Here is a 15,622-nt window from a genome sequence, read left to right on the forward strand (position 1 = left end):
CTGGAACCTTTCTTTTCTTCACCAGGAGACATACCCCTGCCATAGGATCAATGGATTTCAAAGTTCAAGATCTTATTTGCTTGCTCTGGGTATGGGTGGTCCAGAGCCCAGAGGTAGCAGCGGCCCACAAGAAGGCAATACCCATGTATCGCCTTGGGTCAGAAGGCCAACCAACATTCGAGCAGTTCACAGAAGACACGTTTACATTTGATATAGCATTTTACACCAGAGGTTTCAGTTCGCTGAAGCACTCCCCTGTGTGCTTGTAATAAAATTTCCTACTTTCAGCTTACTCCAGGCTCTGAGTGGTTTTTTTTCAGTAAGTGCTCTCGAGAAATACTTTGAGCCAAAGAAAAGTGTGAGTATTGAAAAATGCATGTTCTGCCAGAGATGCCAGGGAAAGGGTAAGCCCATAAGACATTACATGGCAGCGTTGTGTCAACTGGTTTCTCCATGTAAATTTGGCGCACCAACTGATGAAGTAATTTGTGGCCTACTCATTGGGAGGACTTCAATTCCATGAATTAGGGGACACCTCCTCATGGAGGATGATGGCCTGACTTTGGAAAAAGCCTCGACCTTGGCAGTCCAAATCGAATCTGCCCAGTTAGATTCAAAGAGGTTGCACAGAAATGCACCCTCAGACTCAGGGTCACAGATACAGCTCGCAGGTAAGGGTTATGGATAAAGATACCCCAGCAGGCTCATCAACCCTTGCCCCAATCACGGACAGATACGCTCAAAAACGTGCCCAAGCTGTGGAGGTACTCATCAATTCACAACACCATGTCCAACCTGCGGGAAAAAATGTAACTCTCACCCAAAGACGAATCACTTTTTGTTTGATCTTCATACTCAACATAGCAAGTGGTTGGAAATTGCTATAACAAGTTCCATAATCACCACTTTGGTCGTTGACATTCCAGGCAAATTGTTTACAAAATGAGGTTTGCCGGAGACTATCATTATGGACAACGGACTCAAGTTTGTTTCTCGTCAGTTTATGGAGTTCCTGACAAACCTTGGTATCCACCGCCAGCTGACACTGAAATATAACCCGCAATCAAATGGTGGCATCAGACAATTCAACAGGGTGATCAGAGCTAGTGTGTCGGAGAGGAAAAAATTTGAACAATCCGTTCATATCTCACTCCGCACATACTGATCCACCCCATACTCTCTGACCGAAAAGACACCGGCCAAAGTTACAATAGGTCATAACTTTCACACGCCGCTGACCAATCTTGTATGCCATCCAACAAGAACGTCGGAGCAGAAAAAATTGCAAAGAGACAAGGTTAAGTTAAAGCGTACTGTGACAAATGGACATGTGCAAGGGAACCAGTGATTTGAAGTTGAAGATTGGGTTTGCATCAAATGGCCAAATGGCGTCCACAAGCCTGCATTACCTCCATCAGGACCAAAGCAGGTCAAACAGTTACTCAGTACCAACGTTTATCCTTTGGATGACAACACAGAGCGGAATGCAAGATGCTTGATAGGGAGTAGATCAGGATATTTTGCAGACAGTGATTATGAGGATACACTTCCTTTTTCATTAAACAACTGCAATAATGATCATCTGCCTCATCGAGGTGATCACACAGGACAACAATTTTAAATTCGCCGATCTCAGCATCATCATCAGTGACCTTCATACCTCAGAGACCAGTTCTGCCCTTCTGCTCATGTTGGTTTCATTTAAAATAAAGGCCTTGAGTTACAAGGGAGGGAAAAGATGTTTTGTTCAATTGTTCGGTGTTCGATTGTGCGAGTCTGTTGACTGCTCACTGTGTGCTGTCAGTCAAGCCTGTGAGTGTGGTTAAAAAAAACTGAAACCAAGCTCAGAAGCATGAGGCTGCAGACATTTTGAAGCATCGTAATATAAGTTCACTTTCACACACAGAAACTGGTGAGTACCATCTCTGCATACCTCCAAAGCACAAAACACATACTGGCCAAATACAGGAGCTCACTGTCTGATAGTATTCTGAATTCAAAATTCGGCTCTGTTTAACTATTTTTTTCAACATAACAGAGCAAATGCCTCGAGTTTGGAAATGTACCACATTGCACCACATTGGGAATTGCAACAAAAAAACCTGAGATATACAGCCCCTATGACTCTCCACATAAGATAAGACTGAGAGGGAAAGCTTTGATAATATTGACACTTCAAGTGTTGTGAACGGATCACAACAGGAGCATAAGAATGAAAAAACAATAAAGTTACTTCACAATCCTGCAGGCCCATTTACATCAAGCTGATGTAAAAATGCTCTTAACATTAACAGGTCTCAGGCTCATTTTAAGGAACCTGTGCCCTAAACAGCCTCTATACATACCTCCACCTGTACTTCACTCCTGGGCCTGTGGGTACCCTGCTCCCAGGCTCACTGGTAAATGGCTCCTGGGCCACCGGCAATCTGCTCCTGGGCCTGTGTGTACTCCACTCCAGGCCCCACCTGTACTCCGCTCCTGTGCTCACATGTGCTACGTTTGTGGGCCCACCTATACAACACTCCTAGGCCCATCTGTACACCGTTCCACTCAAAGCCACACCTGTACTCCACTCTGCCCCAGGCCCTACCTGTATTCCACTCCAGTTCCCACCTGCACCCAGCTCCGCTCCAGGCCCCATCTGCACCCCGCTTCTAGTCCCACTTATACTCCTCTCCACTCCTGGCCTTATCTTTCTTCTTATTTGTCTTTCTTTCTTTGCAAACCAACACATTTTCTAAAGCTCAATCCCACACCCACCAACCCTCTAATCGAGTATCCAGGCCCAACCTAGGCCTCTGAAATGGTCACCGTGCATTCTGCATAGAGCTGCCAACCCTCCAAACTTGTCCTCGACATTGTAGTGAGCAACACGGGAGAAGATCCAATTGGGCATTTATTTTATCGTTTCTTTGAGCTTTTTTTTATTATTAGTTATAGAAAGTGACATAGCTGGAAAAAAGGCTGTCCAACTGGGTGAGTCAGTTGGAGACAGGAGGTCTTGTGATGAAACCTTCAGCAATTGGTCAACCCTGATCCTGTTGCTGCTTTCCCGTACCAAACCCTGCTTGCCACAGCGAGTCTAGCCACTTCCTTGGAGTCCGCCCAGACTGTAAAGATTTGACTCACCTTGAAACGACAGGTGAAAAGATCCATTTTTGAACAATGCCCTTTGTCAGAGTACAGGCCCAGTAATCCAATCAGGCATTTCAGTCTCACCTCGCTTTGCTTCAAAAAAAGAAAGTGAGTATAATGTTAGAGGAGAAAAAAGAAGTGCATTTTCTGCTCAATAAAATTTTGATAAACTAAACATTAATGTTTCCTGTTTCTCACCCTTGATGGTTTTAACGTATGTCTAAAGGCCCTTTGCTGCTTTTTCACCAATATCTATCCCCTCCAGTCCTCATTCAATTTCACCCTTCACATAAATTCTGCCACCAAATGTTCATGGTATGTTAAGTATATTGTCAAGATACACAGGTGAATGGCATTGTTTAATGAAGTACTTAGAGCACGTATAAATAGAGACTCCTTCCGTGACCAGTGGGCACCGCAGTGGCTGGGGTGCTTTATTGACCCCCCCCCCCACCCCCCCACCAAGAACAACATTTTAATTTGATTTGTTAAGTTTCCTTTAAGAGTTTGTCATTTTTAGTTATCATGTCCCTTTAAGGGACTGTTCCCCCACCCCTGCCCTTTTATTTGTTTCATTTGCTTCAATTTGCTTTTTGTTGTGCTCAAAAAGAGTATAAAGAGAGACTGCTTGGACACTGGGGTAGGAGATAGGAAGCAGACATATTTAGTGCTGTATTTTATGAATAAACTTATCAAGAAAAGTATTAGTATCTCGTTTCATATGTCACCAATTGGTTTGGGATTGGACTAACACATTGATCCAGTGTCCTAACATTTGCCATCTCAAATGGGTCCTACACCTGCAAAATCTCACCAACAAGGCCATCTTGGATGACATCCTCCTCTCCTTTACCACTCACACCTTCTGCTTTCCTCCAGCCATTGAGACCCCATCTGCCCATTCAGTGGGGTAAAAGACCCTGCTGCACTATTTCAAAGAAGAGCAGGGGAGTTATCCTCGCTGCCCTGGCCAATATTTTTTCCTTAACCAACATCATTAAAAATATTACCAGGTCATTTATCACATTGCCATTTGTGGAATCAAGCTGTGTGCAAATTAGCTGCCACATTCCCTACTTTGCAACAGTGACCAAACTTCAAAAAGTATTTAATTGGCTGAAAAGGATTTGGGAGGTCCTGAGGTTGTGACAGGCGCTAAGTAAGCAAGTTTTTGTCTTTCCACATCCAGCTCCCTCACAAATTCACTCTCAAATTCCCAACTCCCTCTTCTCTAGCCCCCTACATTTTATATGTTTGTGGCTGTTCCCCCACACACTGGCTCCATTGCCTCTGCTTTTGACACTTTTTTTCCCATTAGTTCATTCACCTTCTCTCACTCCTGCTATTCCTCCAGTATGACTTCCATCTCCAGATCCAGTACTGACCAAACTAAGCTCAACTCTATCATTAAATCTTTCTAATGTTCCTGGATTGACAACTGTCCATGAAGAGTTCTCTCTCCAAACTTCTCCAGGTGCAGAGCCCATTTGAGATGGTGAGTGTTTAGAGATGGGGGATCTAGGTGTTAGTCCAATCCTACACCAGTTGGTGAATTATCAAAATAGACAATAATACTTTTCTTAATAATAGGTTTATTCACAGAATGCAGCATTACATATTTCTGCTTCCTACCTACTACCCCAGTGTCCCAGCAGTCTCTCTTTATAAGTACTTAATTGCACTAATCAAACTTTCAAATGGTGCATTTCTTCCTTCTTCAAGATTGGTTGTTGATATTTCCCACCAGTATAATAAGCCTCTTAGTTGCTATCGGTGTTTGCCCATCAAATGGTATGCCATGCATACATTTTCCCTTTAGCCTTTTTCTTCCTCCCTTCCTGCCTCCTTTTGTGAGCCTTCCTCCCAGGTCAGATGCCCCACCATTGAGAGGGATGGCACCCATTAATAGGGACTAGGGAGGTACACAAGGAGCACCTTGTTTTAGCCACCTTTGCAAATGATAATGCATTGTTGTCTAGGTTTAAGAGAATAGACTATTCAAATGAGGTCCCTGGGCTGTGCTGAGTTGATTGACCACCTCTAATTCGAGTGCTAATCGAAGAGCAAAGGCTCATGAACAATGCGGAACAACCACAAAGAGGAACTGCCCAAATGGTGGACCACAACTCCATCCCTTTGCTTCGGGGTGGAGCATTAACATAAGACTCGGATTAGTCCGAATATTTGACACCATTCAATGGGTGCTGGTCCAGAGGCCTCACGAAAGGGGAAATTCATCAAGGTCCAAGTAAGAGGAAGAAAGCAATGCTGAATATTACAGATTGACTCACTTTGTCATGCAAAGTCCATCCTACATATTTCAAGTAGCTGTCAGTCAGGAAACGATCGCTGCAGCTTTTCATCCAGGCTCCTATTTCTTCAATACAAATAGCTCTGATCTCAGGTAATGCATCACTGGAGGAATATGGGAATTACATTTCCGATGAATGACTATACCAAGGCTGTGTATCTCAAACACTCAGACACAAAATTTAATATATATGTATATTGTATATTGCAGACAGATAGATGGAAAGAAAAATAGCTAGATAGATATAGAGTCAACCCTCATTGTTACAAACGCATTGGAGTTAGTCCATGATTTCAAATCATCGAGGGTTCACCTCATTTAGACCACTTTGCAAATGATAATGCAGCGTTCTCCGGGTCCTTGCGCTGTACTGATTTCACTGAACACAGCTATAATTTCTATTCAGCAGCACCAGTTTTGTGAGAAGGCAGGGGAAAGCAGGGCCTGGGCTCCATTCCTTGTGACCTCTTATGTTTGCAGGGGTGTCAGTCAAGGGTAAGAATGGGGTTCATTCGTGATACCTCATATAGTCAAATAGTTGGGCAACACCCCGCTGTCCAGTTTCTCCATCAAGAGCGACCACTGAATGAGGTCCCAGAGAGCTGCTGATGGGGCAGTACCCCAGCAAAGGCCAGTGATCTCAAAAGATACAGGGAAAAGAAAGTACAGTTTAAGCGTGTAACAATAAAGTTTAACTACATCTATACACATTCACAGATTTAACCCTGCCATGTATTCTCTTTTCCGCAGTTTGAAAAGAATAGCGATTGGAATTATTTATGCTCCTCTCTATGCTTAATATGTTCCTTGGCTATAATGCAACAAAAAAATGTCATTCCTCCATGTGATGGAGAACTTATCCAGTTCAAAGGCAACTCTGAGGATTAAACGCCGTCAGTTGCTGTAACGTTCTTTAAAACAATCTGCCGGCTGTGCTCCAGCCCAGCATATTTCCCTGGAGACTGCCGAGAGTTCTCAGGGACCATCCTCCAGGGACTCTCTCCGACAGTGATGGAAAAGGTGCCCGAGCTTCCCAAATGGAAGCAAATCAAGGGGAAGGAAAAGCTAGAGGGAGAACATTTTATTGTTCGGTGTATTGCCCCCTTCTCGACATTAAGTTATATTGGATAAAATATTCTTTACCATTGCCAAAAATATTCCTTCATTTTCTGCACTGTTCTTCACTCTAGTCCGCTTTTGTGATATCATTAATAGCTGGAGCCCTCATTTATCCATTTGTTACCTTTAGACTTGACTGTTCCAACACACTTCTATGTTCTATCTTCTGTAAGGTCATCAGAAACTCTATTTCCCATTTTCCTAACTGTACCAAGTCCCGTTAACCCATCACCCCTGTACTCACTGACCTTTATTGATTCCAGATTAAGCAATACTTTGATTTTAAAACTCTCATCCTTGTTTCAAATCCCTCCATGGCTTCGCCCGCTCCCTAACTTTGTAATCTCCTCGAGCTCCACCACTCCGCGGTATCTATGCTCATCTAATTCTAATCTCTTGAACATCCTGATTTTAATCACTCCACCATTAATGGCCGTGTCTTCAGCTGCCTGGGCCCTAAGCTCTGGAATTCCCTCCCTAAACCTCTCTGCCTCTCTATCTTGCTCTCCTCCTTTGAGGTATTCCTTGAAAACCTACCTCTTTGACCAAGTTTTTGGTCATCAGACCTAATATCCCCTTATGTGGCTCATGGTGTCAAATCTTCAGCGTGGCAAAGGGAATCACCATCCTTAATAACTGCCTCCAGCAGCACCACCTCCATTAAAGGTTACGGGGAGAAGGCAGGAGGATGGGGTTGAAAAACTTATCAGCCATGATTGAATGGCGGAGCAGACTCGATGGGCCGAATGGCCTAATTTCTGCTCCTATGTCTTATGGTCTTATGGTCTAAAGCAGCACTCAGATGGGTGTTGGGCTGCCCCATCGCTTGCCTGCAGCCTCACACTCTCGGATTTCCCATTCCTTCATTTTTGCATGTCTCTCTCCTTCAAGGGGTGATAACCCCTTTTCAGACTCTCCCAGCCGCTTTTAGCCCCCCCCCCGCACTATTGCGACACTTCCCTTAATTGCCCCTGGCCCTTTAAATTTCACTCCCAGTCGGGCTTCCCGCTGCCACTACGAAAGGGCAACCTACACCCATTCGGATTTGCCACCTGGAGTGGTGGCAATGAATGGCCCCGGACAACAGGGTGAGTCCAGCGCACTTGCATTTGGCCTGTCCAAAAATCCACCAGTATCGTCCTATTCTAACCACAAAGGGGAAATCAAGAACTAGGAAAAGCACTTTTTCCCAAGGGAGTGGGGATTTATTTTTAGCTGCGGAGCATGGGGGTAACATTACCGATATCTATGAAGAAAGATTCCTTTGAAAATGGCGTTCATCAGATTTTCAATATTTTCTTGCTTTTCTATGATCTGAAAGAAACAGCATCAAACTAGTTACTACTTGTAAGTTACTACCTTAAAAAGAAAAAAAACCGTGTGACGCACATTTATTCTAATTCACCCACTATCCCAGCAGCCGATAGCTCGGGTAGTTGCCTGCTTAAGTTGGAATCGTAGAATAGTAAAGCACGGAGGGAGGCCATTCGGCCCATCTTTGGCTCTTTTGGAGAGCAATCCAGTTAGTCCCCATTCTCCACCAAACCCCACCCCCTCCGCATTCCCCAAATTTTTTGTTTCTTTAAGTATTAACCATGTCCTTTCTGAAGGATACTATTGAATCATATGCACCACTTCAAGAGGCAGTGCACTCCAAATCTCATTGCATGAACAGGTTTTTCTTCAGGTTGCCTCTGGTTCTTTTGCCAATCACCACAAATCTGTGCCCTCGGTTACCAACCCTTCCACCATTAGAGATGGTTTACTCTATGCAAGCTCTTCATTATTTTAAACAGAGCCTGGATGCCATGGAGTTCCCTAAATTCTGCCCTCTCCTACAATCTAAAGGTTAACAACCACGTTTACCTTATTTCCTTCCTCAATCAAAGATAATGGGGGTTGCTAAGAAAAGCTGCAAGTTTAAATCCAGGAATTGCTCCCCACTTGAGCTCCAGGGTTGTGGGGAGGTGGTGCCCGCAACTGGATGACTGGCGTCAGTTTTCAAACACGCTGCGCCAAAGATACCTTCACCACATGAACTGCAGTGGAACGAGAAGCGTCACCATCCTTCTCAATGTTAACAAGAGCTGGGCAGTAAACGCTGGCCTTGCCAGCGATGTCCGCATCTTGAGGATTTTTTTCTTAAATACCAAGAGGGGGCATTCTCCTCAACCTCAGCACAGAGAACAGAAAACAAACAATTAAAAGCAGTCACCCTTACCTCTTTTTTCTTCTGCAAGTATGTTTCCAGTCTCCTGTTGGGTCTTTGATCAATCTTCCCAACTTCACACTGTCGCTGAGAGTTTTGTAACTGTACTCTCAGACTCAGAGACACGTTGATTAAGGCTGTCATTAGTTTCATAGCTTGTGGAAAAGAAAAATATGAATATCCTAGCAAACTTATTCCAGCAAATGCACTCACCCTTACAACAATGTCATGAACGTAACCAAGGGATTCTGTTGCCATAGTTCCCCAGAGTATATGGCTAGAATTTTGCACGGAGTGGTTGGCCCCAGTTCCCTTGCTGAAAGGTTAGGGACAAGCCTGCCTCCACTCAGCCAGGCCGCCTCACAGTGCTTTGACATCTGTCGGGCCATTAACTGGCTCAGGGTGAGACCTCCGCCCCCATCTGGGACCAAGTCCTGTCTCCGAGAGTTGCCAGGCAATCAAATGGCCAACAGTTCTCTAGTCCCAGAAGCGCCACCAGGTCTGGTGGCCACTGCTGGGTCCACAGGCAGTTCCCAATGCTGAGGAAGCATGGATCTGGAGACTGAGGTAAATCCACTGGCAAGACCCAGCAACAGCGCGGGGGGGAGGGTGTCAGGTTTGGTAGGGTGGTGGGGAACATGTTATTGGGGGGGGGGGACAGTACCATGGAGGAATGGCCTCCATTGGATAGAGGGTGGACAAACAGGACGGACCCTGCACCACCCACAAAATGGGCACCATGTCACCTTGTGACGTCAACACCTCTGCAGTGGTGGGAGAAGGCCCTGAGGTTGCCATCAATTAGCTACTTAAGGGCCTCAAATGGCCTAAGGTCAGCTGGGCGACCCAACAACTCCTCTGGCACTAGGCACACTATGGCACCTGATTTTATGCCAGCCCAATCCCAGCAGGGCATAAAATTCCACCCTATGTAATTGCAGCGATGCCTCCTATGATTAACGAAGCGCCTTTTATGTAGTAAAGTGTTGCAAGGTGCTTCACGGAGGATTATCAAGGTTCAGGGAGGGAATTCCAAAGTGAATGGCCTAGGCAGCTGCAGGCATGGCCCTCAAAGGTGCAGCGAAAGTAACTGTGGGTGTACAAGAGATCAGAATTGGAGGGGGCGCAGAGATCCGGGACAGGCTCTGAGAAGAGGGAAGAAAACAGGAGGAAAGGAAAGATCCAGTATCTCACACCCTATTCTATTTGCCATTGACTCTCGCAGTGAGGATGCAGATGCCATTTTGACCAAATTTAAAGAATCTAAAGTTTCGGATGCAGAGCTCCAGAGGTCCACTCTGCTGGCTCTGCGGTCACCTCTGCCAGTTCCAAGGCTTCCCACCAGAAATTCTGGAGAACGTACAAACAATATGTCCACCCTCCATGTATACAGTTGTTGAAGCACCATCCCTGCATACAGCACAATATTTCAAGGAGGAGGAAGCCCACCACAGGGAAACTAGGAATGGGCAATAAATAGCGGCCTTACCATTGACACCCACATTCCAAGAGTGCATACATATATTAAACAAAAATATCTGCATGTTTAGGCATACTATGCAAAAGGCAGGTTAAATCATTTGCATCACAAAAGATTAATGTTTGCCCCTCAGATTTAATATTGCTCTGGGCAGTAGCTGGGCCCCTTAAAATCTAAATGGCTTAAAGACTGGGCTCTCCCTTTATAGGCAGGACAAAAGGCTGCCAAGCCTAACATTGCCACACCAGATTTTCATGGCCCCTCATCCAGCCAAATTCCTCATCGGGGCGTTATTTGAAAATCCAGCCGGGGTTTAGGGTAGATCCTTGTGTTGGGCGGGTGTTGCTGGCCCTGAAGATGTGCCAAGATGCCACAAAGGTGCCAAGTCCTGTTCCTTTGCCTCTTGGACTCAATTATCCCAAGGCATTTCCCGAGCTTGCAACAAAGCGCACCATTCTCACCTGCAAGCGTACTCGTGTGTCGGAAGGCTCGCACTTGGGAGTCTGAGAGTCCAGTCAACAGGGAGATCACTGTATCCATCAGGTACTCATCGTGTATGATAGTGTACTGGCAATGCTGAATTAGCACAGAGAGAAATTCACAGAAATTGGACTTGAATTTCTTCCAATTGGGTCCCGACATTGTAAGGGGGTAATCCCCACTGTCCTGGAAACAGAGCAACAGATAATAATGACCAACCAGTTAGGGTTGCCAACCCTTCACGACTGTCATGCACTCGTTGACCTAAACTGGCTCCTGGTCTGTCAATGTTTCAATTTCAAAAGTCTCATCATCGCTTTAAATTCCTGCCATGGGTTGACCCTGCCTACCTGTATAACCTCCTACAACTCTCCAAGATCTCTGCGCTTCTCCAATTCTGGCCTCTTGCATGTCACAAATTTTCATCCCTTCACAATTGGCAGCTGTAACCCTAAGCTCTGGAATCCCTTCCCTAAATCTCTGCGCCTCTCTTCCTCCCTCTCCTCATTCAAGATGCTCCTTAAAACCCATCTCTTGACAAAGCTTTGGTCACTGTCCTAATATCTCCCTCTTTGACTCGGTGTCAAAATTTGCCTGTGAAGCACTTTGGGACATTTTATTCTGATTACATAAATGCCAGTTGTTGCTGTAGTTGGAGTCATCAGGAATTGAAGATTAATCTCCTGGATGCTGAGAGAAATAATTTTATATATTCATTGAATACTTCTACTATAGAAAAATTGAAAATAGGGAACAGAGATTATTTGACTGCACAGAATTGTTATGGGTGTGAGGCCATGTGATCAAGCCTTCAGAATATGTCCAGTCAGAGTTGGCAACCTTGGAACCAGTGGCTCATTCACTATACAATCACCTAGAAACTGTTTACTCCCTTCCACTCCAATCCCCCTCATCCCCATCCTCTCACACATTTAGTCTCAGCGCAGTTTTATCCATATTTACAAAATTGATATCGTTGATTGCAAGTGAGAGGGTGCCATTTTTCCTAAGTGAATGAATCAGCTTCAGTGTTTACTCATGTGATACCACATGTGCATTTTCAGAAATGAGTAGCCATGGAGGAGTGAGGGGATGGGTGGGGGGGTTCCCTAACAGCAACCAAAATTTCCCCTTGATCCATTGTTTCTCTGTTTCCCTGCCCATAACCAAACTCAAAATAGGTTTCTTTCTGCCAAGGCTTGTTCACATGACCTCACATTCATAACAATTCTGCGCAGTCAAACAACCTCTGTTCCCTATTTTCAATTTTTCTATAGTAGAAGTGTTCAATGAATATATAAAATTATGTTTCGATGGCCGCTATGATTTCTCTTGGCATCCAGGAGATTAATCTTCAGTTTTGGGACATTATAGTCAAACTTGAAAAACATGAGGGTTTACATTGTACAGAAAACGGCATGACACAGAAAGTTCTTATTAACCCACTGCTCCTAAACCTGCAGGGATATCCCTCTGTTTTATTAACAAAGACCAGCATTTAGTTAAGAACAAGAAAGCTACAGAATCAATGGGAATTTTTGTTGCTGTTATGTACTCTGCCCCCTCAACTCACTCCCCCACCCAAACTAGTATTCTTTCTAATTCTAAAAATGTTGTAGTGTTGAAGCTTGTGGGTTAAACTGGGTTACGCAGCACTCATTTTCTCAGGCACGACGCAGTCTCCTTAGGCCTCAAAATGGTAGGCAGGAAGTGTGCATGCATTGGAAGCATGCTGCCTGCCATATTGGGTAAGGACGACCAAGAGACATCCTTCGTCATCACATCTATACACATATCTATCACCATCACAATCTAAACAAGGAGCCCAACACCCGTGTCAGATCCCTGCTACAACCGTGGTTTGCCCAGAGGCAGCCAGCACCAGTGCTTGGCGCACCTACCTCCACCCACATTGCCAACTTCATTATAATATCGCCCGATGCCCAATATCCAGGGCTGCTCAGGCTTCACCACTTTTGCGCTGAGTGTGCATGCTGGGCTGAGGGGACACCCAAAAGTGGGTGCTCCCAAACTTAGACACCGATGTATTGACTCTGGTAAACTAGCTCTGTCCCACCCATGAACAAATGTATTCACCGTCTGATTCTTTGTTATACTGTACGCTTTGCAGCTCCAGTGTGCATTGCTAAAAGAAAACTATTGAGGATCAGTCCATAGTTTTATAAAAGTTAATATTAGATTCACTTTATTTTAACAAACACCAATTGTTTTAACAACTTGGGAGCGTGTTAGCACATTCAAGACCCATCCACTTGCACGGATATCAAATTGGGCTCTTAATGTCTGGCCTCCCTCACTGCCAAGGTAGCATCAATGAGAGGAAACTTTATCATATGCCCTTCAAAGGAGACAAAAGGCAGAGACCATGCTTTACACTTTGATTGTAAGTAGAAACTAGCTTATTGTTTGTTTGAATATCCTGCTGTCAGGAGGATGCCAACCACAAAAGTCTTTACCAGCTTTTTGTCCCTCAGCTTCGCAGGAAATTAAACACTAATATATTTTTGTGGCATTTATATCTTTCCCTCCATGGCTGATGGCACTCACTATCCAAGGGAATGAGGCAGCAGAGGACCACCCCGACTCCCCCTGGCTGAGCTTGTTCTCACATTGAACAGCTCCTTCTTTGACTCCACTCACTTCCTCTAAATAAAAGCTGTTAATATGGAACACATGTTGGGTCCTATGCTTGCCTTCTCGTGAGCTATGTTGTTAAGGATTCAACCCAGTTAATGAAAGGGTTAAAAATTTAACTCAGCTGAAAAAACAGCTTTAAAAAAACTTTGCTAAGAGCAGTATGAGACAAAATCATACACAGAACACAAAGGCCTTCAGAAGGCTTTCTCAGGCTTTTTTCCAGACAAGGGTTTGAGACTTATTTACAAAAAGATGCACTTGCTTTTTAGCAAAACATGTTTTGACCCATCAAGAATTCTCTCAAAGAGCCTCAGAATATAACAGACAATGATGATGTTCTTCTAAAAGCAACAGATTTTCTTTAAAATAGACTGTTAGATTTACACAGAGGATGGACCTGCGAAACTTGCAAGGAAGTCAGATCTGCGCAACTGCAGAAATGTCCAGGTGTTTATTAGATCTCCCCATTAGCTGAGACAAAGGCAGAGACCATGCTTTACACTTTGATTGTAAGTAGAAACTAGCTTATTGTTTGTTTGAATATCCTGCATGTATTTCTAAGTGGATTTGTAATTTATATATACTTTCAGGTAGAGTTGTATTTTGCATTTATGTATCTGATTATCTTGCATTTACACTTTGTAATATTCCAATTAGTACTATAATGTAATCCAAAATTCAAGATTATGATAAAGTGTTATCAGATAATCATTATAAAAAGTTGTATACTCAATTTGTAAAGCCCCAGGACCCTAAATTCTCTAGAATTCTTCATTGAGACATTATATGTTCTGAAAGAGGTTAACTCTTCAGGAGAGTCATTTCTGCTATATTATACCATGTATATTTTATTTTGAAATATCTTTGTTTAGTCTAAGTATTCCTGGGAGGGGGGACATTTTATTTTTAAGACCAAGCCTAGAGCTGACAAAGTTGACTAAGCTCTTGTAATGATTTGAAATTTCTCTCAGTTGAGGAGTAAGACTGACGATAAATTCAATTGAATAAATTTACCTTGCTGGGTGGGGGTGGGTAAAGATAGTAGAACCCTAACAATGTGGAGCATCATTTGTTCCAATCCAACTCCGGATCTCTCGCTAACTTCTTTTTCCAAGGCATTGATGACTGTGTCGATGCCACTTCGTGCTCTCACCCCAAACCAGAACATTTCATTAACTTTGCTTCCAATTGCCATTGCTCCTTCACTTTCACATGGTTCATATCGGATTCTTCCCTTCCCTTCCTCAACTTCTTGATCTCCATTTCTGGAGATAGGCTGTCAACCAATATTTACTATAAGTCCACTGACTCCCATTGCACCTTGATTACATTTCCTCCCACCCTCTCCTGTAAGGATTCTGTGGTACTCTCCCAGTTTCTCCATCACAGCTGACAATGATGCAACCTTCCATACCAGTACTTCCGACACATCTTCAGTTTTCCTTAACTGAGGATAACCCCCATCCCGGTGATTGACAGGGCCTTTGACTGTGCCGTCCCATTTCCCTCATTTCTCCTCTCATTCCTTCACCTCCTTCCCAGAACCATGATAGGGCTCATCTCATCCTTTCCTTCCAACCATAAGACCATAAGACCATAAGACATAGGAGCAGAAATTAGGCCATTCGGCCCATCGAGTCTGCTCCGCCATTCAATCATGGCTGATAAGTTTCTCAACCCCATTCTCCCGCCTTCTCCCCATAACCTTTGATCCCCTTACCAATCAAGAACCTATCTATCTCAGTCTTAAATACACTCAATGACCTGGCCTCCACAGCCTTCTGTGGCAATGAATTCCATAGATCCACCACTCTTTGGCTAAAGAAGTTTCTCCTCATCTCTGTTCTAAAAGGTCTTTCCTTTACTCTGAGGCTGTGCCCTTGGGTCCTAGTCTCTCCTACTAATGGAAACATCTTCCCCACGTCCACTCTATCCAGGCCTTTCAGTATTCTGTAAGTTTCAATCAGATCCCCCCTCATCCTTCTAAACTCCATCGAGTATAGACTCAGAGTCCTCAAACATTCCTCATATGTTAAGCCTTTTATTCCTGGGATCATTCTCGTGAACCTCCTCTGGACCCTCTCCAGGGCCAGCACATCCTTCCTGAGATATGGGGCCCAAAATTGCTCACAATATTCTAAATGTGATCTGACCAGAGCCTTAGAAAGCCTCAGCAGCACATCCCTGCTTTTATATTCTAGTCCTCTCAAAATAAATGCCAACATTGCAT

The 15,622-nt window shown here is 44.2% G+C and overlaps 1 protein-coding gene across 1 annotated transcript in view; it reads right to left on the reverse strand.

Moving 5' to 3' along the window:
• The window catches only part of LOC144682610 (cohesin subunit SA-2-like), a 123,114-nt gene that overhangs the window by 62,130 nt on the left and 45,362 nt on the right, over window positions 1–15,622 (reverse strand). Inside the window, exons 8-12 of the mRNA XM_078545103.1 lie at window positions 10,716–10,920; window positions 8,787–8,929; window positions 7,806–7,879; window positions 5,427–5,550; window positions 3,130–3,228 (exon numbers count right to left, since the gene is read on the reverse strand). Of these exons, the coding sequence (XP_078401229.1) occupies window positions 3,130–3,228; window positions 5,427–5,550; window positions 7,806–7,879; window positions 8,787–8,929; window positions 10,716–10,920 (645 nt within the window). The remainder of the gene's footprint in view (window positions 1–3,129; window positions 3,229–5,426; window positions 5,551–7,805; window positions 7,880–8,786; window positions 8,930–10,715; window positions 10,921–15,622) is intronic.

This window comes from Cetorhinus maximus, chromosome 7 (genome assembly GCF_964194155.1).
Source record: "Cetorhinus maximus chromosome 7, sCetMax3.hap1.1, whole genome shotgun sequence".
Lineage (NCBI taxonomy): Eukaryota > Metazoa > Chordata > Chondrichthyes > Lamniformes > Cetorhinidae > Cetorhinus > Cetorhinus maximus.